The sequence below is a fragment of the Carcharhinus amblyrhynchos genome, chromosome 1 (genome assembly GCF_965287045.1).
Source record: "Carcharhinus amblyrhynchos chromosome 1, sCarAmb.v2.hapA, whole genome shotgun sequence".
Classification (NCBI taxonomy): domain Eukaryota; kingdom Metazoa; phylum Chordata; class Chondrichthyes; order Carcharhiniformes; family Carcharhinidae; genus Carcharhinus; species Carcharhinus amblyrhynchos.
In genome coordinates, this window is record NC_137324.1 from 128,018,192 (window position 1) to 128,041,474 (window position 23,283).

At 39.8% G+C, this 23,283-nt stretch overlaps 1 protein-coding gene across 2 annotated transcripts in view; it reads left to right on the plus strand.

Annotated features, from left to right (window-relative positions):
• The first annotated feature begins 431 nt into the window (after positions 1–431).
• The window catches only part of sh3tc1 (SH3 domain and tetratricopeptide repeats 1), a 54,001-nt gene continuing 31,149 nt past the window's right edge, over positions 432–23,283 (plus strand). The window contains exons 1-8 of one of the 2 annotated variants that reach the window (XM_080192320.1): positions 432–837; positions 8,504–8,611; positions 15,608–15,735; positions 18,500–18,605; positions 18,822–18,965; positions 19,978–20,167; positions 20,933–21,006; positions 21,181–21,376. In XM_080192320.1, the coding sequence (XP_080048446.1) occupies positions 642–837; positions 8,504–8,611; positions 15,608–15,735; positions 18,500–18,605; positions 18,822–18,965; positions 19,978–20,167; positions 20,933–21,006; positions 21,181–21,376 (1,142 nt within the window). In that variant the 5' untranslated portion in view covers positions 432–641. The remainder of the gene's footprint in view (positions 838–8,503; positions 8,612–15,607; positions 15,736–18,499; positions 18,606–18,821; positions 18,966–19,977; positions 20,168–20,932; positions 21,007–21,180; positions 21,377–23,283) is intronic. The other variant, XM_080192331.1, reaches the window with a different exon arrangement.

The window sequence follows — 23,283 nt, forward strand, 5'->3', positions numbered from 1 at the left end:
AAAGAGGACCCTACAGAACCCTCTCAGGATAGCAATCCTTGCAGAGATCATTGAAGAAAATTTGCATAGTAGCCCTGCTCCTTTTTATGGCCCTGGGTGCCCTATTCTGCCAGTGTTTAAAAGTCCCCAAGCATCTCCCTACCTTAGCAAATGAGTGTATGAATCAATGGGTGGAGTGAGTGGGGGTAATTAGATGAGTGGTTTGGGAGCTAGTCAGGTCATGTCGGAGATGCGACGGGAATCATGGGGGTAGTTGAGTGTTGGGCTGTTAAATCCGAAACGTGAAATTGGTTGAAGTAAAAATTCTTATAATAGTTTCATAGTTTATTTCATGCAAATTAGGAGGCGTGTCAGAATTATAAGAAGTTTTGTTTTTAATGTGGAAAATATGCAGAGTCCCTTAATATTATCAGGGAGGGAGAGTTGTGTTCCAGTCTGACCTACTCGGAAGTACAGGATAAAAAACCTGACTGGGAAAGTGAGTCGCAATGTTCAACAGCATGTGGCACATTCTCCAAAAATAACGACCATGCAACGGGGTGTAAGCGACCAAACAACACTTGGAAAGAGAAACATCCCGTGACAGCGCTGGCAAAACTTAACAGCGGAGCCAAGTGTGGCATTTGAGCAGGCTTGCGGTTATGGAGGGTGCAGAATGGGGTGATGCTCCCTCTGGGGAGGATTTCCTTTTGTACACCATCGAGGAGGAAAGGTCGAGCCTGAACTCCGAAAGCAATCCCCAGGAGCTAGGGCAACCAGGAAGCGACCCTGACAGCGAGTTCCTGGATCAACCGCTGACAGGAGTCAGTCACCCAGACATGGTACCGAACTCAAACGGTAATACATGGACGTTTTTACGCATTTTTCTTTAAAGTCTGTTTATTAATTTCTTTGCTAATAACTAATAGGGTGTGCGTGTTTATTTAAAAAATAAACTTCGTGGAATCCAATCCTCACAAAAAATCTAACGTTGTTATTTTAGCACAGTTGTGTATTTTAGGAATGATAGAGTACAATACAACGCAGGCCACGAATAACTGCAATTCTGTGCTCTGATTGAAGACATTAATGTAAGTAGAATCAGTTGAAGATTTAAACCACCCCGCCCCCCACCACAGCCTCCACCTGACCACCATTCATTCGCAAACTTTAACCTGAATCTCGGCACCTTGGTATTTAACTGGTTTCCTCCGATTTGGAGCCGTTGAAATGCCTTCTTGGAAATTTTTCACTTTACAACAATTGACTTTTTTGCTTTGAATTGCTCAGAAGCGGGGGGTGGGGATGCTATTGCTCACAAAGCGCCTTCCCCTTCTAAAACTATGATTACTGTTAATTTTTCTAATTAGTTCAATCATTTTTACATGGAATTGAAATACGACCATTGGGGTTTTGTTTGTCTTTTTGTTTTTGTCACTTTTCCTTGAAAATGGGCCTGTTCCAATCTGATATTTTGCCCTGGTGTCCAATGACTCCCTGATAGTGTTGAATGGGAGCCCTCAAATTTGATTCTTTCCCTATGTCAGCACAGTAGTTTAAAAATCTAACGCCTGAAAAGATGGTTAAGACTTTCATCTCACTTATGTTGACCTTGGAATTTTCAACAGTTTTTTTCTTTTTTTTGGAGTAAGAAAATATTCATTTTCTTCCTTTACTTTGAGGAAATAATCACACAATTGTCATTATTTTGTGCTCATCAGTTTTAATATTTGCATGTGTTATAGTACACCTGTACTTTATGGAATTTATTTTAAGTTTATTTATTAGTGTTGCAAGTAGGCTTACATTAAAACTGCAATGAAGTTACTGTGAAGATCCCCTTTTCACCACACCCTGGCAACTGCAGTGTAATTGGTACTTCCGCCAGCATTTGGGAACATAGGAGTAGGCTATTCAATATGATAATGGCTAATGATCTACTTCAGTGCTTTTTTTCACGCTATCTCCATAGCCCTTTGTCATTGATATTTAGAAGTCTGTAAATCTTTGCTCTAAAAATACTCTGACTCAGAATTCCAAAGATTTTCAACCCTCGGAGTAAAAAAATTCTCTCCATTTTGGACTGAAGTGGCTTTGCCTTTATTTTGAAATTGTGTTCTGGTTCTAGATTTTCCAACCAGGGAAACATCTTACCTGAAACTACCCTGTATTTTGTAGGTTTTGATGAGAGGTAACCTAATTCTTTAAAACTCTAGATATACAGGGTAATTGGTAAAATTAAATATCTTGCTACCTTTTATCAGAGTCACCAGATGCAACTATTGTAAAAACACAAGTCTCTCTTCACAAGATCCTCTAAATATAGTGGCAAGAATCGTGGTCCAACTGCAGCATCCTCTCCCAAGCCAAAATGCTTGGGATCAAGCTACTATTCACTCAAAATCAGCTCTGCTGGGAAGAGCATGCCATTTTGTATGCTTGATAATGGGTCCTGAAGCAACAGCTCTATTTGTAACTTGGCCATGGAAGGAGAACTATGTAAATCCTTCAGGGGCATTCCATGAAGAGGCCAACCACTGGAGTCCCTGGCTTGTAACCAATCAAAATAGAGAAGGTTCATCTGGGAAGGCACCAAGAGATTTCATCTGGGACATTCAAAGATAAAGTCAAGGCTTTGGAGAGAATGCACAAACCTCCAAACAGCTCACCTACCTGACCTTCCAGGCACCACCTGATCTACATATGGCAGAGTCTGCCACCTCAGAACTCACCAAGTGGAATTTGGAAGCAAGCCATCCTCAATCCCAAAGGGCTGCCTAAGAAAGAGAAGAATGGGAAAAGATCTAAACAGAAAATGTCTGTTAGCAATGGAACTAGAATGTATTTTAGTTCTCTCATTTGTACATGTTTGTAGGTAAAGGATGCATATTATTTGTCACTAACAAATATAGTGAGTGGTGTACTTCTGGCTGGAAATATATGTACACTTTCTGCAGCGAAAACAGCAGGCTGGAACGACATTGACAAGTCTGGCATTTTTTTATTCATATGTGGGACATGGGCATTGCTGGCCGGCTAGCATTTTTTTTATTGCCCATCCCTAGTTGCCCTTGAGAAGGTGGTGGTGAGCTGCCTTCTTGAATCGCTACAGTCCATGTTCTGTGGGTTGACCCACAATGCTGTTAGGGAGGGAATTCCAGGATTTTGACCTGGCAACTGCAAAGGATCGGTGATATATTTCAAGTCAAGATGGTGACTGGCTTGGAGGGGAACTTGCAGGTGGTGGTGTTCCCATTCATCTGATATCCTTCTAGATGGAAGTAGTTATGAGTTAGGAAGGTGCTGTCTAAGGATCTTTGGTGAATTGCTGTAGTGAATCTTGTAGATAGTACACATTGCTGCTACTGAGCGTCTGCTGTGAAGGGATTAAATGTTTGTTTGTAGATGTGGTGCAAATCAAGCAGCCTGCTTTATCCTGAATGGTGTCGAGCTTTTTGACTGTTACTGAAGTTGCATCCTTCCAGGCAAGTGAAGAGTATTCCATCACACTCCTGACTTGTGCCTTGTAGATGGTGGATAGGCTTTGAAATAAAGATGGATTAGGATTTTACATGATTAAAAGAATTTTAGCATTCCACTGCAAATTGGGGATCTGTGCTCAAAAAAAACAAGGGGCATAGGGTGCTTGTTGCCCAGTCATTTTTGTCCTCATCACTTGCAAAATGTAACCCATCTTTTGTCTTTCAGGTGCTGCTGGGTCTACTGTATGTGTTCTGATTTGATTTTGAGTCATTCTACAGCTTTCCTTTTTGAATATTTATTATTAGGATATCAATTATAAACTATTTGAAGTTCTGTCATTTTCTTGCACACTTTGTACTCCATTCACAAGGGTGACTGGCAAAAACTTTAATAGAATGTGTATATATAGGCTCACTCTAGCATCATGCTGTTTATTAAGAAAACAATGACAGGAGGAAAGACTATTATGTTTATAGTAGCTCTGCTCTGTTTGAATGGAGTATCTCCTAGGGTGTACAGTGCTTGGCACTGCTGCTATGCAGGGACCCAGGTTCAATTCTGGCACTGGGTGACTCTGTGGAATTTGCACATTCTCCCAGTGTCAGCGTAGGTTTCCTCCAGGTGCTCTAGTTTCCTCCCACAGTCCAACGATGTGCAGGGTAGATGGATTGCCCATGGTAAATTGTTTTTTAGTATCCCAGGATGTCAAGGTTTGATGGATTAGTCATGGTAAATGTGTGGGTTTGCAGGGCAGAGGGCCTGCCTGGGTAAGATGCGCCATCAGAGTTGGTGCAGACTCAATGGACCAAATAGCTTCTTCTTCACTGTAGGGATTCTGTGATTCTAGGAAAGAGCTAGAGAACGATAGAGCATGCAAAAAATTTTGAACAAGAAGATTCGGAGCAAAAAATGTTTAGAAGGAAGCAAATGAGAGAGAATGGGGTGGGGGGAATTTAATCCCCTGATGCCACTTGAAGTGAGAACATAGATTGCTCAGGGGTGGGTAACACCAAGGACTATAAGCTGTAACACAAATATCACAAACCTGGCTGCCTGCAGGTGAAAATCTGAGTCTTGGGATTTGCTCAATGTTAGCAACATTATTATAAAGCATATTGTACTTATGTAGGAAAGCAATGCTGCACTTCTAGTGCAATAATTCTTGTTCAGATGGAGGATTTTTTTGTTAACAAGAATTTTGATATTTTAAGCTATATGTGCTCTTGCTTCGAGGATGCCACTCAGATTCAGATTGCTGCCAGAATCTTTACTATGCCCAGTTAAGGAGTAATAAGAGACAAAGAAAATACTTAAAAATTTAAAAGCTGATAATAGTGAACCAAATTTTCTAAAATATAAGAAATACTACACAACACCAAACTTGCTAGGTACTTGAACAAGTACACTATAGGGGCAATTTTCTAATGTATACTCTTTTCAGAATTCTCTGAATCAAGGAATTTCTTGCTTGGGTAAACAAAATCCAAATACAGTAAAGGGCTGTTATAAACAGATTATAACATTATATATGTCGCTCTATTCTCTGTCTGGCAGTTTTATTAGAATTTATGTGGACCTAAATCCAAGTTTACAAAATAAAAAGCACTGCTGAAATCCTCTAAATGTTTACTTTTCCCTGCCCTCACTCCTTTGTCATTCTCGCACTCGTTCTCTAACCCCCTCTTTACTCTTTTACCAATGACAAATTGAGAATTAGCATCCAGAAACGTTAGTGGTGAAAGGGTTAAAGTAAAAGGGGTGATGTAATTGCTGGTGAATGATGTTTGAATTTGCTTAGTAGACAGGAAATATTTGTTCTGCAGAAATGGAGTTCATCATTCTAATTTCAAGTTAATCATCTGTATCCGTTGGGATAAGAAGCCAAAGTGCTCACCATCTAAGGGAGGGATGTATATCCTCTTCCTGTAGTCAGCAAATTCTGAAAACGTTGTTCTGACTGTTGAAAACTGAATTAATGCAGGTTTTGAACTTTGCCTTTTCATTGAACGACATAACAGATAACAGTGAAGCAGAAGCAAACATTTAGTTTGGTCAATAATGGTTCAAAAAGATCCAGATTTTTGATATTTTAAAAGCCTCAATTCAGTGCCTTAAAATCGCTAAACAATTCTGGAATCAAACATATGGTAGAACACTTGTTCTTGAATGTTCAGTCCACTACTAGATTTCCTGACATTCATGTTATAAACTGTTCTGCTACTAGATCTTTTTAATATCCCAGGTAGCGTGTTGTGTACTTCCTGGCTGAAGTTCTAATAGAAACATTGTAATTAAATTGCCAAGGCATACAAACACACTTTCCTTCTCCCTTCCCCCTCAAGTTGTATTTGATTTGAACTGATGCCCAATGACAACTTAGCCATTCACTATAGTTATATGTAGGGCAAAGTAATGAAAAACCTGATGGTTGACATTCCTGTGGTTACTATGCAGCAATGCTAGTTATTCATGAAAATCCTCCCAGTCAGCTACTTTTTGACAGTGTTTGAAAAAAGCACTGGCTCACCTCATTGGAATAGTGCAATGTTTTGCGCTATTAAAATAAAATAGTTAATAACTTTACAGTGTCAAGTTTAAAAAAAAAAGCACCAATTGTTTTGTATCTAAACCACCCTACGTAAAGTTGTAAGTACATAACGGAGCTGAAAATCCAAACTAACAATCTGAAATAAGAGGCAGAATAGGCTAATTGGTGGTCGAGCTGGCTCCACCAATCCATAAGATTAGAGCTGATTTTCAGCCTCAACTTTACCATCCCTGCCGTATCCCGTGATTCCTTTAGAACCTGGAGGTCCACTAAACTTGTTTTGAATTCCTCATAATTTCAGTCATAAATGGCTGACCCCTTAAACCAAAACTGAGACCTCTAGCTCTAGACTCCCCAAACCAAGAAAACATCCTCCCAGTATTTACCCTGCCAAGCCTCTTAACAGTTTTGATTTTCTATCAGGTCATGTGATTCTCCTTAACGCTTGGGACTTTGAGTCGGATCTGTTCAAACTCTCCTCGTAGGACAATTCTCTCATCCCAGAAATCAATCTAGTGAACATTTATTTCAGTCTCTTTAAGGCATATGTCCTTCCTTAGATAAGGAGATCAAAACAATGTATTGTATTGCAGATGTAGTCTCCCCGAGGCTCTACATGATTGTAATATGATTTCCTTACTCTTATGCCCCAATCCCAAAGGCTATTGTACCTTTCCTTGCTGTGTTTGCCTGGTAATTTAATGTGATTCATATGCAAGTACACTCAAGAGTCTCTGAATACTAATTTCTCCGTCTCACAATTTAAAACACACTCTGCTTTTTTTTAAAATTTTGTTTTCTACAGGACACCATTCTAAAATCTAGGGAATTCTGGAAGATCAAAACCAATACATCCATTATCCTTGCAATTAATACTTTAAATTCCTAGGATGCAAACCACTGATAATTGTTAGTCCCATTTAGTTTCTCCTATACTATTTCTTTACTTGTATGAATTTCTTTGTCATTCTCTCTAGACCCTTAGTAGCCCATTATTTCCAGAATGTTGTTTTTGTCGTCTTTTGTGAAGTTTATACAAAGTATTTGTTTAATGTCCCTGTCACTTTATTCCTCTCCTGTCTCTGCCAATGATTACAATGGCCCGAATTCTCAAAGAAACACAAAGCGACCCTGTGAAAGTCCTGGCCTGGGGACCAATATGGGAATTGCCAGGAAACTTTAAACTTCCAATGGCAATTCCCTTCTGTGTTAATAATTACGCAGAGAATGTTAGGCAAATTAAACCTGGCCTAACATCTTGTTAAGTCCACAACAACACATGACTATCTCCCATCCTGATCTGACCTGACCACCCACTCACCCATTCAAAGACTGGACCTCTAAATACTTAACAGAATGTGGTATCTGGTGCTACTAAAATGGGGTGTGTCTTGTTGTCCTGACTCAACTCATCTCACTTGAATTAGATGAGGATGTTACCCTCTGTATTTCTTCTTCATCTGGGATCAAGAGATCCTGGAAGAAATGGGCAGCAGAATTGAGTCAGACAAATTTTTTACATGTTGGAAGATTCGGGCCAATAGAAGTCCTTTGCTTGTTGCTCTCATTCTTTTTTTACTTTCATGATAATTTTCTTGGTCGTCTTTGGCTGAGTTCTAAAATCATTCAAATTTTCATACTTATTGTCTCATCCTTTAGTCTCATGCTATCTTTAACACTCTCATCAGACGCTTTTGGACTACTTTGCCTCCTTTTTTTATTTCTTAACATATATTTGTATATTTATTGCAAATTATGAATTAATTCCTAAATTGCCATTGCTTCTCTACCATAATATCTTTAAATATAATCTCCAATTTTATCTTGTCAACTTGTTTCTTGTACCTATGTAATTTGCTTTGATCAGATTTAAGGCCTCAGTTTCAGATATAAATCTCCCTGCTCAAAGTCTGGGAAGTTCCTTGGCACCATTAAGAGGTTTCAGGCCATCACAGAGCTGTCTCAGATGCCCACTTAAATGAGGCTAGAAATACCTGCCAAAGTAATAAGTCTAATGGAAGTTGTTGGGACATGATCTATTTGGTCACTTGGACACCACTTCTGCATTCAGTGGGCCAAGATGTTTTGGTTTCAATTAACTCATCAACTAAGGTTTTCCCTGCCATATTCTTCAGTGGGACATTAGACCTTCTGAACTGGAAGTCATTTTTTTCATCTTTAAGATGCAGAAGATTATTTTACTGATTCTCCAATCGGCCATTTTCAGTGAGGAACTATGAAAAGAGCATTAATTGGGACTTGGTTCTTTTGAATGCAGTAAACACAACCCCAGACCTGGAACTTTGTGGGTGTTTTTTTTTGACAACATCTTGATTAGTTATAATATTAATTAAATAATTACATTTTAAAAAATGTACATAAGTGTCAGATACCAACCACTAAATAATTAAAATTGCAAACTATTTAAATGATCATTTCTTCCTGTTTCTGTGCAATGTCAAACAATTGCAAATTCCATATTATTTCTTCCAGGGAAAACATCCTTCCATTCATCAAAATCCTCAGGCTACTGGACTGACTTGACACACAACTTAGTGGAATGCGATGTAGACTCAACAGCAGGAAAGCAAGGAGGCCCAGGTGAATACCAAATACCTAAGAATAATTATATTTTCTCAGTCTGGAGTGGACCACTAGTGTAAGACTATCAGGGGACAGAAAATGGATGGGACCTAGAAACACTGGTTCTCTTCCCTGCAGATAACCAGGAATCATCACTGCTGAGGATGGGAACAGATGGAAGAACTATTAATGACTTTATGCATGAAATGGAGTTGAGATTATTTCATCCATTAAATTCCTTGCAGCTTTTTTCACCTTGCCATAATCATTGACACAGACAAGATACTGATGTCCAGGTCAGTGGATTGGAGGAAGTGGTGTCCTCGAGTGTGTTCCAGGATGTCATCCAGTCCTGAATGAGGAATGTTGCACAGTTTAAGTTGGCCCTTTTGACCAAGGAGTGAATTCCAGTGGGCTTTCAAATGTTTTGATCTGTTTGGCTTTCTTTCCACTGTGACAACTGCCTCGCCCATCGAATGCTAAAGTTGGCACGGTTAGCCACTTCCTTCATATTAATGACCTCCTCTAGGATAGACCAGCACACCAGGGTCTGAGTCCACCTGTGAGGCATGAATCCTGCTTTGCTAGAGTTATGAAAGCAGAGTAGGATTAAAAGGTTTTGGCCCCATCTGTGTGGAAATGATTCAACCTTTTGTGAAATAACTGGATGGATTAGGTTGGGTTGCAATAGATTAATGATAAAATAATTCCAATCAAGCTGTAAAATTAAAAGAAAAAGCAATTTGAAAGAGAAAATTCTGAAAATATGCAAGTTAAATCAATTGAATGAGTTGGGCTCAGAGGAGCCCACCAGCAACACACAAGCAAGGAATTTGGATGCATATTTTCCATTCGATAAGTTGAATGGAAAATTTGAGGGCTCAGCTGATTGCCTGACATCAGCAGAAAGCATCATCCGCCAGCAGTTCAAATTAGCCACAGGGACAATTTTAAAATGTCGGATGGTTTGATGTGGGATGTTTTGTTAGATTGTGAAAAACTGCATAAAGCAAAGGTGCTTTACTGTTAACTTTGAAGAAAGTTGAGAAACCTAGATATCTCTGACGAAAATTTTCTGTCTCAAAATGAAACCGATTTGTAGTTTATTATTATAATTATTGGCTATTTCTCATAAGCAATTCTCTTCCAAAGATAGTTGATGAGACTGATTTGGGATCTGCAGACTTTATACCACATTGGGTATTTGTTAACATATGACTGGATATTAAGGGCCAAAGCTGCCATCTCCTGATCCTCACCTCGTCATGAAGCCCCGCCAGGCCCTCTACATGTTGGAAATCCGAGATGAGTACAGGTCTACAACAAGCTCAAACCACTGAGAATCATAGAATCCCTACAGTGCAGAAGGCAGCCATTGAGTCTGCACCAACCACAATCCCACCTAGGCCCTATTCTCATAACCTCCTGTTCATCTCCTGACATAAGGGCCAATTTATCATGGCCAATTAACCTAATTTGCACATCTTTGGACCTCCAAATAATAATCCACAAGGTCAGAGATGATTGTACAGTAGTTAGCATTGCTGTCTCAAAGCACCAGGGACCCAGATTCAATTCTGGTCTCAGGTCACTGTCTGTGAGGAGTCTGTACTTTCTCCCCATATCTGCATGGGTTTCCTCCATGTGCTTGGGTTTCCTCCCATGGTCCAAAAGATGTGCTGGTTAGGTGCATTGGCCATGCTAAATTCTCCCTCAGTGTACCCAAACAGGTGCCAGAATGTGGCAACTAGGAAATTTTCACAGTAACTTCATTGCAGCGTTAATGTAAGTCTACTTGTAACTCTAATTTAAAAAAATATTAAAGATGTGTGGGTTAGGTGGATTTGCCATGCTAAATTGTCCCTTCATGTCCAAAATATGTAGTTTAGTGGGATCGGGGGTAGGGTCTGGGTAAGATAGAAAGAGGAGTTGGTGCGGACCTGATGGGTCAAATGGCCTCTTCCTGCACTGTAGAGATTCTGTAAGTTCAGGCCATGGAATGGTCTTTTTACTGAAATTCTGCTCCAGTCACAATTTGCCAGTCACTGACAGGCTTGAAGGCTTAAAAAGAAAGATACTGGTATATGACATCTTTTAGTTGGGGAAACCTTTGCACACCATCTACCATGCATGTCTTGTCAAAATGAAAACTTAACCAATGGCAAGGAAGTCGAGCTGATCACAAGTTTTTTTTTGTTCTGCTGCAACCTTTGTCAGATCAGCCTTTGAGATATTCCAGCTGTGCGACTCCCTCTGCCTGTTCTGCCATTGAAAATTTGTTTGCCACAGCCCATCTGCTGAGCATTTCCAGGATTCTAAACAGGCCTTTACAATAACCAAAGTGACCCAGGACATAAGGAATCCCACTGAACTTCACCAATGTCTAGTTTGATGCTGGGTGATCCATCCAGTTTCATTTTAGTAGTCTTTGTAATACTTTGATACAATTGAGTAGCTTGCTACGTCACTTCAGAGGATATTTAAAGAGTCAATCACATTGCTAAGACTCTAGAATCGCATGTAGGGCAGATCCAGCAAGGGCAGTAGATTTCTTTCCCTAAAAATCATTAGTGAGCCAGTTGGGATCAACAGTGGTTTCGTGGCTGCTATTATTAGATTAGCTTTTTAATTCCAGATTTATTAACTGAAATAACACCAGCTATAGTGGGATTTGAATCTGTGTCCACAGGGCAATAGCCTGGGCTTTTGGATTACTGTATGTTCTCACTGTCTGTGCTTTATATGCTCTGTCTGAGGCCAGAACTCTCCATTCACCTGACGAAGGGGCTAACCCGAAAGCTTGCGAGTATATTATCAAATAAATAGGTTGGACTAAAACCTGGTGTTGTCAGACTTTTTGCTGTGTTTACACCAGTCCAACGCCGGCATACCCACATCATGTTCTCACTATGCCACTGCCTCTTCACATAATTAACTTTATCAAATGTAATCACAATGGTGACATTTAATAACATTCCATTTTCTTTTAGGACTAGATCAGTCACAGCTGTTATTCAGATCTTTTTAAAAAAAACATTAAAGTGCATTGAACAAGGTGCAAATTTTGTGGGGGGGTTTCTAACAATGTGAGAGTGGAAAAGAGAGTTCCTGCCAAGTTGATTGATTTCACAGACTGTTGACTGTGGGTGGGGGTTAGTGTCCTGAGAGCACAACCCTGGGGGGCATAACCCTTGGAAGAGGAAAATACGGAGGGCAAAGCCCTGTAAAGTTGTAGATAGCTTGCAATGAATCCCATTCTTATTGGAAGGAAGTTTTTTGTTATTAGTTAAAGGATGCTGTGTTAACTGTCAGTTCTGTGTTTATGTTATAGCTTGCTGATTTACAGATGTTGTGAATTGTTTGCAATCTTGAAAGGCTAGTTGTGGATAACTCGCAATGCACACTAGCTGTTTATTGTGCTATTGTATTAAAGGTGGCATGTTTATTGTTGATAGTTATTTTTATAATTTATTGTGAGATTGTATTCTGGTTTGTAATTTGAAAGTGTAATGTATTTTTATTTGTGAATTGTTTAAATAAGAGTGGGTGGGGGTGAGTGGTGAAGTAGTTAATAACAAACAGCAATTTTGTTACAATCCCCATAGAGACCAACAACTTAAATAAAAATGAATTTCCCTGTGAACAACGCAAGATTTTGTGTTTTAAGACTTTTACCTTAAACTCAAATCAGCATTACTTAGTAGACAATGAATACACTAAATTACGGAGAAGTTATCCTTCACTACATTCACAATACAACCAAAAGCCCCATGCCATGGTTTTGCAAAGCACTCTCCAGAGAAATTAGTCTTGTGCTTAAGGCTTCAGTCAACTCCTGACTCTAACAATATCTCTTCCTGTCCTAGCAGGGTGAACCTTCCAGTGAGCTTTTTAAACAAAGTCCCTTCACTCAGTCTTCTAAGCATTAGAAAGTAGCAAGGCACCCTTTGGTGACTCCTTGATCTTCAACTCTCCATATGCCTTTTTTTTCCAACTGGGAATCCATCCTCATCTGCATTATGGTAATTAATCAAGAAATAGTCCCTTTTTCTTCTGCATGGCATAGAAGAATCTACTGTGGGTCTTCTTCCCAAATCTCTGACTGAGTCTGTGAGGTAGTACATCTTTGGACCAGTTGCTTTCTCCTTTTTGTCTCAGGATTTAATCATGCACCTTACTCCAATCAAAACTCATTGAAATTTTCTGTCTCCATGACTGAATTCAGCTATGAAGAGAGGCTGGTTCGGCTGGGGTTGTTTTCAAGGAGAGAAGGCTAAGGAGGGATCTGACTCAGGTTACAAAATTATGAGGAACATGGGGTAGAAAGGAAGAAATATTTCCCCTTTTGTAGGGGGGGGGGTGTCAATAACTAAGGAGTGTAGATTTAAAGAGGATTTGAACAAAAACCTTCACCCAGAGGGTGGTGGGAATCTGGAACTCACTGCCTAAGAAGCTGGGAGAGGCCCAAGACTCGCAGCATTTAGATGAGCACTTGAAATGTCACAGCATAAAGGTTACAGACCAAGTGCTGGGAAAATGGGATTAGAATAGATAAACACTTGACCAGCACAGACATGATGTGCCAAATGACCTTTCTGAACTGTAAAACACTGACGAGAGTCCCATGGGTTTGTCACCTAGCAGATATTGTAGGAGGACACAACCCATCTCCAAAGTGTTCCATTTTACCTTGAATTAAAGGAAACAGATCAATACATAACTGTCCATAAAATTCAAGTTGGCAATAATGTCAGGATTTCCACACTAATCTGCATTTGCACTTGTTCCTGAAGTTTCAGTCAGATGATTGAGGGGTAATGATGGTGAATTGTGACAGTTTGCCATCACTAGTTCTGCAAGTTCTGGGCTAATATGTTTAGAAGGATTGTACCATCTCCTGATATTCTTTCTAATTCAATGCATTCTAGTACAGGGTCCATTGGAAGAAAATAAGCATCTTTTATGCTTCCTGAAGAGCTATTACATGATCCAATAAGTGTGGGAAACTGGGAAACGGGTGAGGATGGTTCACAATGTATATAGTAACAACTACATTGTGTGTATGCTTAGTATAACATATCTGAACCAATATGACATGGAGAAGTTATGCACTGTATTTCCACAATACTCTACCATAGTGTAGAATGTAAGTACACAATATGCAGAGACTTGCACTTAATTCTTCTGTCAAGTTACTTGATAATGAATAGGAAAATGCATTCTCAAAAGCTACTGCTTCAAATTTGTCTCACAAAACTGCACCTGAATTAACCATCAAAAAGCCCACCAATTTCTTTTAACATGCACTACAAGTTTCTTCTGCCACTTTACATTAAATTGAAGGGTTGTTGCCTTTCCTATTCCCTGCTAAACCCACACCAAATAATTTCTGCCATTACAACAGTTAGACAAGAGCTGCTGCAAGCTATCTTTGAGGCAAATACCACCACATGAGAAAATATCTAGGGAAATCAGTGCTTGAACAGTGATTAGCACTGCTGCTTCAGTGCCAGGGACCTGGGTTCAGTTCCAGCTAGGGCCACTATCTGTGTGAAGTTCGCATGTTCTCCCTATGTCTGCATGGGTTTCCTCTGGGTGCTCCGGTTTCCTCCCATAGCCAAAGATATGTGGGTTAGGTGCATTGGACATACTAAATTGCCCCTTAGTGTCCTGGGCTGCATAGGTTAGAGGGATTAGTGGGATAAATATGTGGGATTACAGGGATAGGGCCTAGGTGAGATTGTTGTTGGTTCAGACTTGATGGGCTGAATGACCTCTTTCTTCTTCACTGTAGGGTTTCTATCATTCATTCTAATTGTCCATTTCTAGCTTCCCTTGAGAAGGCAGTAATGGTCTTTCTATTTGTACAACTGCAGTCCATCAAGTGAAGGTAATCCCACAGTGCTATTAGATAGGGAGTTTCAGATGAAGTGATGATGATGGAATATACGGCACTAGCTATCTAGATTGGGATGCTGTGACTTGGAGGGATCTTGTGCACAATGATATTCCCATGCACCTCCTACATTTGCCCTTCTATGTAGGGGGGCACTTAAGATTATGGCTGATCTGCAGGTGTTAAATTCCATATTCCCCACCTACCCCTGATAACTTTTGATTCCTTGCCTAATCAACCTCTATCATAATAATATTCAGTGACTCTGCTTCCACCGCCTTCTGAGGCAGAGAATTCCAAAGTCACAACTTTGAGGGAAAAAAAACGCTTCATTTCTGTCTTTAAGGGTGACCCCTCATTTTTAAAACAGTGCCCCCTAGTTCCGGATTCTCCCCCATTTTGTATGTGCTCGCTCTAGAAAGAGCTATCCAATTTGTCTCACTCCCTTACTCTTTCCCTGTAGCTGTCCAAATCTTTCCTTTCTAATTTATATCTAAGAATACATAATGAGACTTGGCTAAGAGCCCAGAAATCTATTTAGCCTACTGACAGTGCAAGTCTTCTGAAAATGTATTTCTAAGCCTATCCATCTGCTGAGCTTCAAGTAACATTTGGATTCATTGTCACGAGTTGCATACTTTGCTTGATCTTGGCTTGGTCACATTTTCCGTTGAATGACAGCAAAAACACTCAAATGGGGGAGGGAAAAAGAAGGAAGGCAAAAGCAGTCTTTCCATGATTGCAGCAGCTATTACTGCATCATGGAGTAACATGAAGACTGCAGTGAGCTACTTTTTTCTTTTGAGGTGCATGTGTACTGCAGGAAAAAAAGACAGGGAAATTAAAATGTGGTTCATGAAAGCATACAAAGCCAAAAATTCCTTTTGCAGGGCTGTGGTGCTGTGATATTCCTGATCCTACTGGAGAACAGGAGAAGGTCATACATCAGCATGTTAGTTTTAGCAGGAAACAATTAGTAGGAACTGACAGTGCAGATAAGAATTCCTAAAGTAAAATGGCAGTGGCTGGTAAATTAAATACAAACTATTTGTGTACATATAAGAGCAAAGTGCAGTAACTTTGTGGGTATTAATACTTGCCTTTTGTTTCTGTGATAGATATTTTACTGAAACTGATAATGAAGCAACAAACAACAGGGCTTCCTGACGTTCAGCTACAGGACAAGCTGAGAGGAAAGCTGCGCATTCTAGAGAATGACTGTGGAGAGGTCATAGCCCTCTTTAATGTAAGTGATAATATAGAAGACTTCCCTCTTTGCTGCATATCAGGCCAATTATCATTTCATCAGTCTACTCTCAGCCATCAGCATGAAAAGGGTCAGCAATAATGCCATCAAGCAGTACTTACTTAGCAATAACCTGCTCACTGCACAGTTTGGGTTCTGCCAAGGTCACTTTTATCTCAATTACACCTTTGGTTCAAGTATGTATCAAAGACCTGAACTCCACAGGTGAGATGAAAGTTTGACATTGAGAGTTTTTGACTGAATATGGCACCAAGAAGCCCTAGCATAGCTGGAATCAATGGAAATCGTGGCAGGGGGGGGGGGGGGGGAAGCACTGTACTAGCTGGAGTTGGTTATGGTTGTTAAGAGGCCAATCCTTTCAGTTCCAGGACATCACTGATGGAGTTCCTCAGGATAGTGGCCTGAGCACAATTATCTTCAAATGCTTCATCAGTGACCTTCCTTCCATCGTAATGTCAAAAGTGGGATGTTTGCTAATGAATGCATGGCGCTCTGCACTATTCACACTCCTCTAAAACCAAACCCATGCCTAAACTATCAACATCCTGGGATACCACTGACCAAAAACTCTATTAGACTAGCCACATAAATACTGTTACTACCAGAGCAGGAGAGAGTACAGGAATCCTACAATCACTAACTCCCCAAAACCCCTCCACTATCTACCAGGCACAAGCCAGGAGTGGAAAATGAATAGGGAATGGGAAATGCATGTAGTTGAACATCTGTCCCCTTGATGTGACCCTGAAATTTACTGAGGGACCCCAACTGGGCATACCTGAACATGTACCAGCCCTTGGCACAGGCCCAGCACTCTTAGTGAAAGAAGTGGCTGTTCCTGATTCTCCTCTTTCAACTTTCAAAGTATCCTTCCCAGGATTCCTCGACTCAGATTATTCAAAAAGCTGCTGTTGGGACTTGTATGGAGATCCCCTGAGGACTGGTATGCCTGAAATAGGGATCAGGAACAACTGAAGAATGAAAGTAAGTTGCAAGTACGAACTACTTCCTTACTTTCCCTTGAGTTTCCAGAGGATCCTTGGGCTTTGGCTTTCCAGCTGCTATTCTGTTTATCTAAATTAATTGCCCTCAGCCCTTGTACAATCCTTAATCAAAAAGCAGAAAATTGTATTTCAGACTTCCAGTATCCAAAGAGAAAACGCTGCAAATGCTCAGCAGGTTAGGCAGCATCTCCAGAAAGAAAAACAGGAGCGATCATTTCAAGTTTGACCTTCAAGTCTGTTTTATTCCTTATACCACCTTGCTTTTTTCCAGTTATTTTTAGCTAAGCAGCCACAGCTGCTCTACCCTCTCACCTACACACTAGTTTCTCACTATACTGCTGTTTTTGTTTTATCTATTTGGACAATGCAATCTGCTATATTAGCACTTCTGACATGTTATCCTTTTATCTTGGCTAAGGATTCTGCGCATGTCCAGCATGGTTGACTGGGCCCTCCACTGTTTCTGATCTATTTCATGCTCTTCTACTTTGATCCCTTCCTCCGCCCTCCCAAAACCATGGTAAGGTTCTGCATGTCTTTGCCTTCCATGCTACTGATCTTTGTATTAAATGGATCAGTAACCCCAACTCCAGCTTGATGCCACCATTGCAAACAACATCTTTCCCCGCACATCTTTCAGCATTCGAAGGCCCCATTTCCTCTGCAACACCCTGGTCTGCTCTTCAGTCACCTACAATAACCCCCCCCCCTTTCCTATAGTACAGTTCCTGTTGCTTGTCATTTTAATTCTCCATCTTTTTCTGTTATTGGGCAAATGCTAGAATGTGTTAATTAAGAGGAGGTAGCATGGCATATGGGAATCATAATACAATTGGGCAGAATCAGCATAGTTTTGTGAAAGGGCAATTGTGTTGGACAATTTGACTTTGAGGATGTAACAAATGAGGCGGATAAAGTAGAATGACTAGATGGAGTGTATTTGGATTTCCAAATGATGAGCTCATTGTATTAGGGTGATTTTTTTTTGTGTTGGATGGTTTATTTTTTCATGACTGGTTAGTTGCTTCAATCATTTTGAAACTTTTCTATCTGGGGGCTCCTGATAAATGTTGACAGGTTCCTAAAGACAATTGACATATTTTGTGAACTATGGTTACAACTCTTTGCTCTTGCTTTTGAATTAAAATATTAGTTGCCCAAAGGAAATATTGATGTAAAGTATTTGTATTAGTTAGCAGCATGTGTTTGAGTCAAGTATTGTAAATACTGTATGTGCTTTCCATTTGAAAGAAAACAAAGCTATTATATTGCCGAATTGCACTGGTTTCTGGAAGACTTTACATCTATGATTATGTAAGTAAGTTTCAGTGGAACCTTAAAGCATGATTTCAGATGCATTTTCGATATGGTTGTCTGGCGATGCCAAAACAAGAGTGTGACTATACCATTTTGTTTCCTCTTTATATAGCACCAACTCTATGTAGGACATTGTACATGCAGGGCAGGAAATCCCAAGTCTATCTTAGTTGGAATGGGAATCAAACCCATGCAAATAGCCTTGCTTTGAACCACATGCTAGACATCTAGGCAACTAGGCTAACCAACCCCACGTGATGTTGGAAAGTTTATGTAATTGATTATGTTTCTTTCTCAACTTGGCTTTCTGCAGAAAATATGCTTTGGTTTAGGAATATTGCACTGTATCTATATAAGTCAGCATTCTACCATGCATCATCTGCTTTGTAGTCACATAAGTCAATATTCGTTCTCTTCCTCAGGAGCTTTCAGCCAGGCTGCTGTCCATACATAGTGATGAAGACATGATTGTGATCACTTTTAAAACATTTGAAGAAATCTGGAAATTTTCAACATATTACTCACTAGGTATTAACTTTCAATATCACAGATGAGGTGATTCTTTACAGTTCACCTTTTGAAGAAATGCGTTAAAAGAAATATACTTTATATGCATACTAACATTGCAGATTGTATTTTTAAATCTCTGTCTATTGGTATCAACAAGTAGAAAATAGTGATTGATAGATTACTATATCAATTGCTTGCACTTCTTAACCTGCAATTACAAATTCTGCTGTTTAGGTTTTGTTGGCCACTGCATGGAGAACCTACTATTAGATCAAAGCTTTTGGCTGAATTCTCTTGATGAAGAGGATGCTAGGATTGAAGTGCAGATAAGTGAAGAGTCTGTCCAAATGGTGTGCAAAAGTCTCCTTTTACAGGAAGGTGAGAATTATTTATTCTGAGTTGCATTTAAACTTGGGGAAAAAAAAACTAACAAATTCAACAACTTGCTTTTATTGAATGCCCTCGTCATCGATCAAAATTTGACATTAAGCCACATAAATTGTTAGGACTGAAAGACTTGCCTGAAGAGAGAACTTGTAGGGACCATTTTGAAGTGGGAGAGAAGAGAAATAGAGAGGAGAAGAGATTTAGGAAGGGAATTCCATGATTTAGGGTCATGATGGAGCTGTGAACACGCAGAATATACAAGCTGCCACAGCTGGGAGGGGTTCGATATGAAGGGATTTAAAAATCAGGATAAGGATTTTAAACTGGTAAAGAATGCAGATTCTGAGCCTCACTAATACTGAATGCCTGAAATGGAAACTCTTTCTTTCAATCTCTTAGTGCCCGACATGAGCATAATCTTATTAATAAATTAGACATTTTAAGTAGCACTGGAGCTATTGGACCAGGTAACCTATTGTTACTGTAAGTTCATATTTTCAAAACTGCCCAAGTTGTGAATTCCTTATTGAAAACCAAAGTCCATGACCCTTGTAGTAAACCTACATTCACCACAGACAAGGTCATCTTTATCAGAATGGGACTTGAGCAGAAGGAATGTGACAACTAAGGAGGCCAGTGAACACCTTTTGCAGGCTGTGGTCCCCTCAAGTCTGGTAATCCCCACTGAAATAACTCATCCATCTTGTTAAATGGATACAATAGTAAGCTGAGATAACGGCGGGATTCACTGCCTTCCCTGCGTCATGTTTCTTGCGATTTTTCTGGTCCTGCTGCTATCAGTGAGATTTCCCATTGACTCCACCCCATGCTGCCAGGGAACCCACATTGGGGATGCAACATTGGCAGCAGGACCAGAAGATCCCACTATGTGACCAGCCTGTAAGTTCTGGCCAACATCTCCTGGACTCCCCACACTATGGCAGGATCAGAAGTGAAAGTCACCAAATGTTTGTAAGTTTATATTACTTGTTTTTCCCTTCAGGAGTATTTTTTGTCAATCATCTGTTCAGTCTTCAGAAAAGTGAAGACAACAACCAAGAACCCAAACAGAATGATCTTGTTGTTATTGACGATGCAAAATGTGGTTCCAAATGGTCAGGACGGTCTCTGGTCAGTGGAAAGAAAGTTTTGGTTTCAAAAGCACATGTGGAGCTTCTCGTCCCTTTCCATCAGTAGGTCTCAGAATTTTTTTGTTTCATTAAAATAATGAACTTGCAGGGAGAGTTTGGGAATTCTACAGCAAGTAAATTTGTCTTCTGACTCCTCAAAGCCTGTCCACCATCTACACGGCAAAAATCAGAAGTGTGGTGGAATTCTCTTCACTTGTTTAGCTAAATGCAGATTCAACAACACGTAGTAAGCTCACCACTATCCAGGACAAAATAATTCCTACGATCAGCACCCCATCCACTACCTTTTAACATTCAATCTCTCCACCACCTGCACACAGTGACAGCAGCGTATACTACCTACAAGATATGCTGCAGCAACTCACCGAGCCTCTTTCCACAGCATCTTCCAAACTTATGATCATCCCTCACCAAAGCTGATGCATCCCACGCGGGTGGGATTTCTTGCTCTGATACTTGCGCTGTAACTGTCGAACTGTAAAATAAAACAAAAGAGCTGATGCACAGGAACGTTACCTGCAAGCTTCACTCCATGTCACCTTTGCTTCCATATGGCTGTCTCTTATACCATATACCATCTCAGCATTTGGTAGCTCACAATTTTTCTCATTTATTGCAATGAGCAGAAAATTACAGACACACAAGAGAAAAGTGGAAAACTCTGTATTGGAGCCTAAAGTTATGCTTTCTCACATGAATTTTATAAATGTGGGTATATCTTATAAGCTGGCAAGAATATTCTGGCTCGAAGTTAATAATCATTACATGGGCTGAATAATTTTGAATGGGCATTTGGTCTGTTTTTAGATGGTTTTTCAAAGGGTACGGTGATGGCCTCGGTGCATGGAACAACACGGCAACAGAATTTTCTCATCCACTTGGTAAGTTGCTCATGTCTTACAACAGTTCATAGAGAGAAAAATACAGGTGGAGAAAAATAATTAAAACACAAGGGACATCAGCTTTAAGAAGATGGCTGAGGAAAAGCAGCATTGCAAATAGATGGCAGTGTCTTTAAAAAGTTGGTTTTCAACATGCTTTAATTGTTTGCCCAGGACAGGGGTCCTGCATAGCAGTGGTCGATTATGATGGTGTTGGACCTGATGAACTGAGCTTCCAGATGGGGGACAGGATTGTGATCATTGGCTTCCTCAGCACATGTCTGCAGTGGTTTCTGGGGAGAAATGAAGCAAGTGGGAAAACTGGATTTGTGAAAATAAATCATGTGAAACCAAAAGACTTTATGCCACTGTAAGTAGTTTTTGTTTTCACTTTTTGGAACACATCATTGAATTAAGCTACATCCATCCTATGACTCATTGTTAGTCTTAAACAAGGAATTGGAGGCTGTGCATACCTTTGAAATTATACACTTAGGTTAAAACCAGTAGCAATAAAGATGAGATGAATCAAGAAATTGAACTAGATATCGCACACGCAGCATTTAAAAATAGGGTCAACTATGCAAAAAAAAATGGAGGGAGATGTTTTGTGTGGATTAACTAAAATACCAAAGAAACTTCCAAACAAGTTTATTACTAATATTGCACAGTACAGTTTAAAACTGTGTGTAATTCTGATTGCTTTCTACTCTAAAGGACATTGACATGTTGGATAGAGCTCAGGGAAGGGCAGCCAGGATTCTAAGATTTTAAACTTTATGGTTTGAGAAGATGCTAACAGAATTGGAATTCAACCTGGAAAGGTGTGAGGTAATGTACTTGGGGAGTGCTAACAGGACAAAGGATTACATTATGAATGGTCGGATCCTAGAAAGTACTGAAGATCAGGGGGACCTTGGAGTGCATATCCATAGATCCCTGAAGGTGGCTGGAAGTGTGGAACTCGCTCCCTGAAAGGGTGGTTGAATCAGAAACTCTCAATATTTTAAGAAGCATTTAGATATTCACTTGTGCTGCAGTAGCTTCCAGGCCTATGGACCAAGCACTGGAAAAATGAAATTAATGTGGTCAGATCTTCATTGACCCAGCATGTAGGAGGTGGCGCACCATTCGCTGGCAGCAGGATTTCTAGTTTGCCACTGTCAATGAGATTTCCCATTGAAGCCACCCAACTGCTGGGCAACCTGCCACCAGGGATGTGCTGCCAGTGGGAGCAGAGAATCCTGCTACCGGAGAACCTAGACCACTGCTGAGAAATTAAGTCGTTGTTGGTTAACTAATGCACGATAATCTCTTTCCAAAAAAAATTTAACATTCTAAAGCAAAATACCGCAGGCACTGGAAATCTAAAGCATGAACAGAAAATGCTGGAAATACTCAGCAGATCAAGTAGTATTTATAAAAAGAGAACCCATTAATAATGTTGATTACCTTTAATCAGAAGTAGGAAGTCTTCTACTCATGTTACAAAGCATTGTCATTCTACTATAAGGCAAGATGATATCTGTATTAAATCATGTTCAGGTTTGTGTTATGGAGCCACAACTAGTAGATGTGAGTTAAATCTGTAGTGAATAATTTGACATGGAACCATACAGTCGGGTTATATAAGTCTTTTTTATCTCTGAACATGTTTTCTTGAATCAATTTGACATTAAAAGAACAGTTGACTACTAATTTATGACACCAGTCAACCCCTTAATCCCTGCATCTATTAATGTATGAACATTTTGCATCTTCACAGTCCTTGTCAACTTTTTCTATATAAAAAAAATCCTGGTCCACCATTAATGGAACCATCCTATGTAAACTTGTCATATTCTAATTTTACCATACAAAAGAACCTATTTGTATTTCTGTGGTCCCTTTTGCAATCTCATTCTGATGATACACTTTTGAAGTGCGGTCACTGTTGTAACATGGAGAAAGATGGTAGTGAATTTGCACTACCCGCAAGACCCACAAACCAGCAATGAAATAAATTATCTGCTTTTATATCTATGAAAAAAGGACTTGCATTTATAGTACTTTTCATGACCACTGGATGTCCCAAAGCATTTCATAGCCAACAAAATCCTTTTGAAGCGTAGTCACTGTCTTGCAATATAGCAAATCCAGCAGCCAATTTATGCACAGCAAACCTCCACAAACAACAATGTGATAATGATTCTGTCATGTTAATTGAGGGATAAATATTGGCCAAACACTTGCAGCAGAGTGCTATGAGATCTTTTTACATCAACATGTCTATCTGTT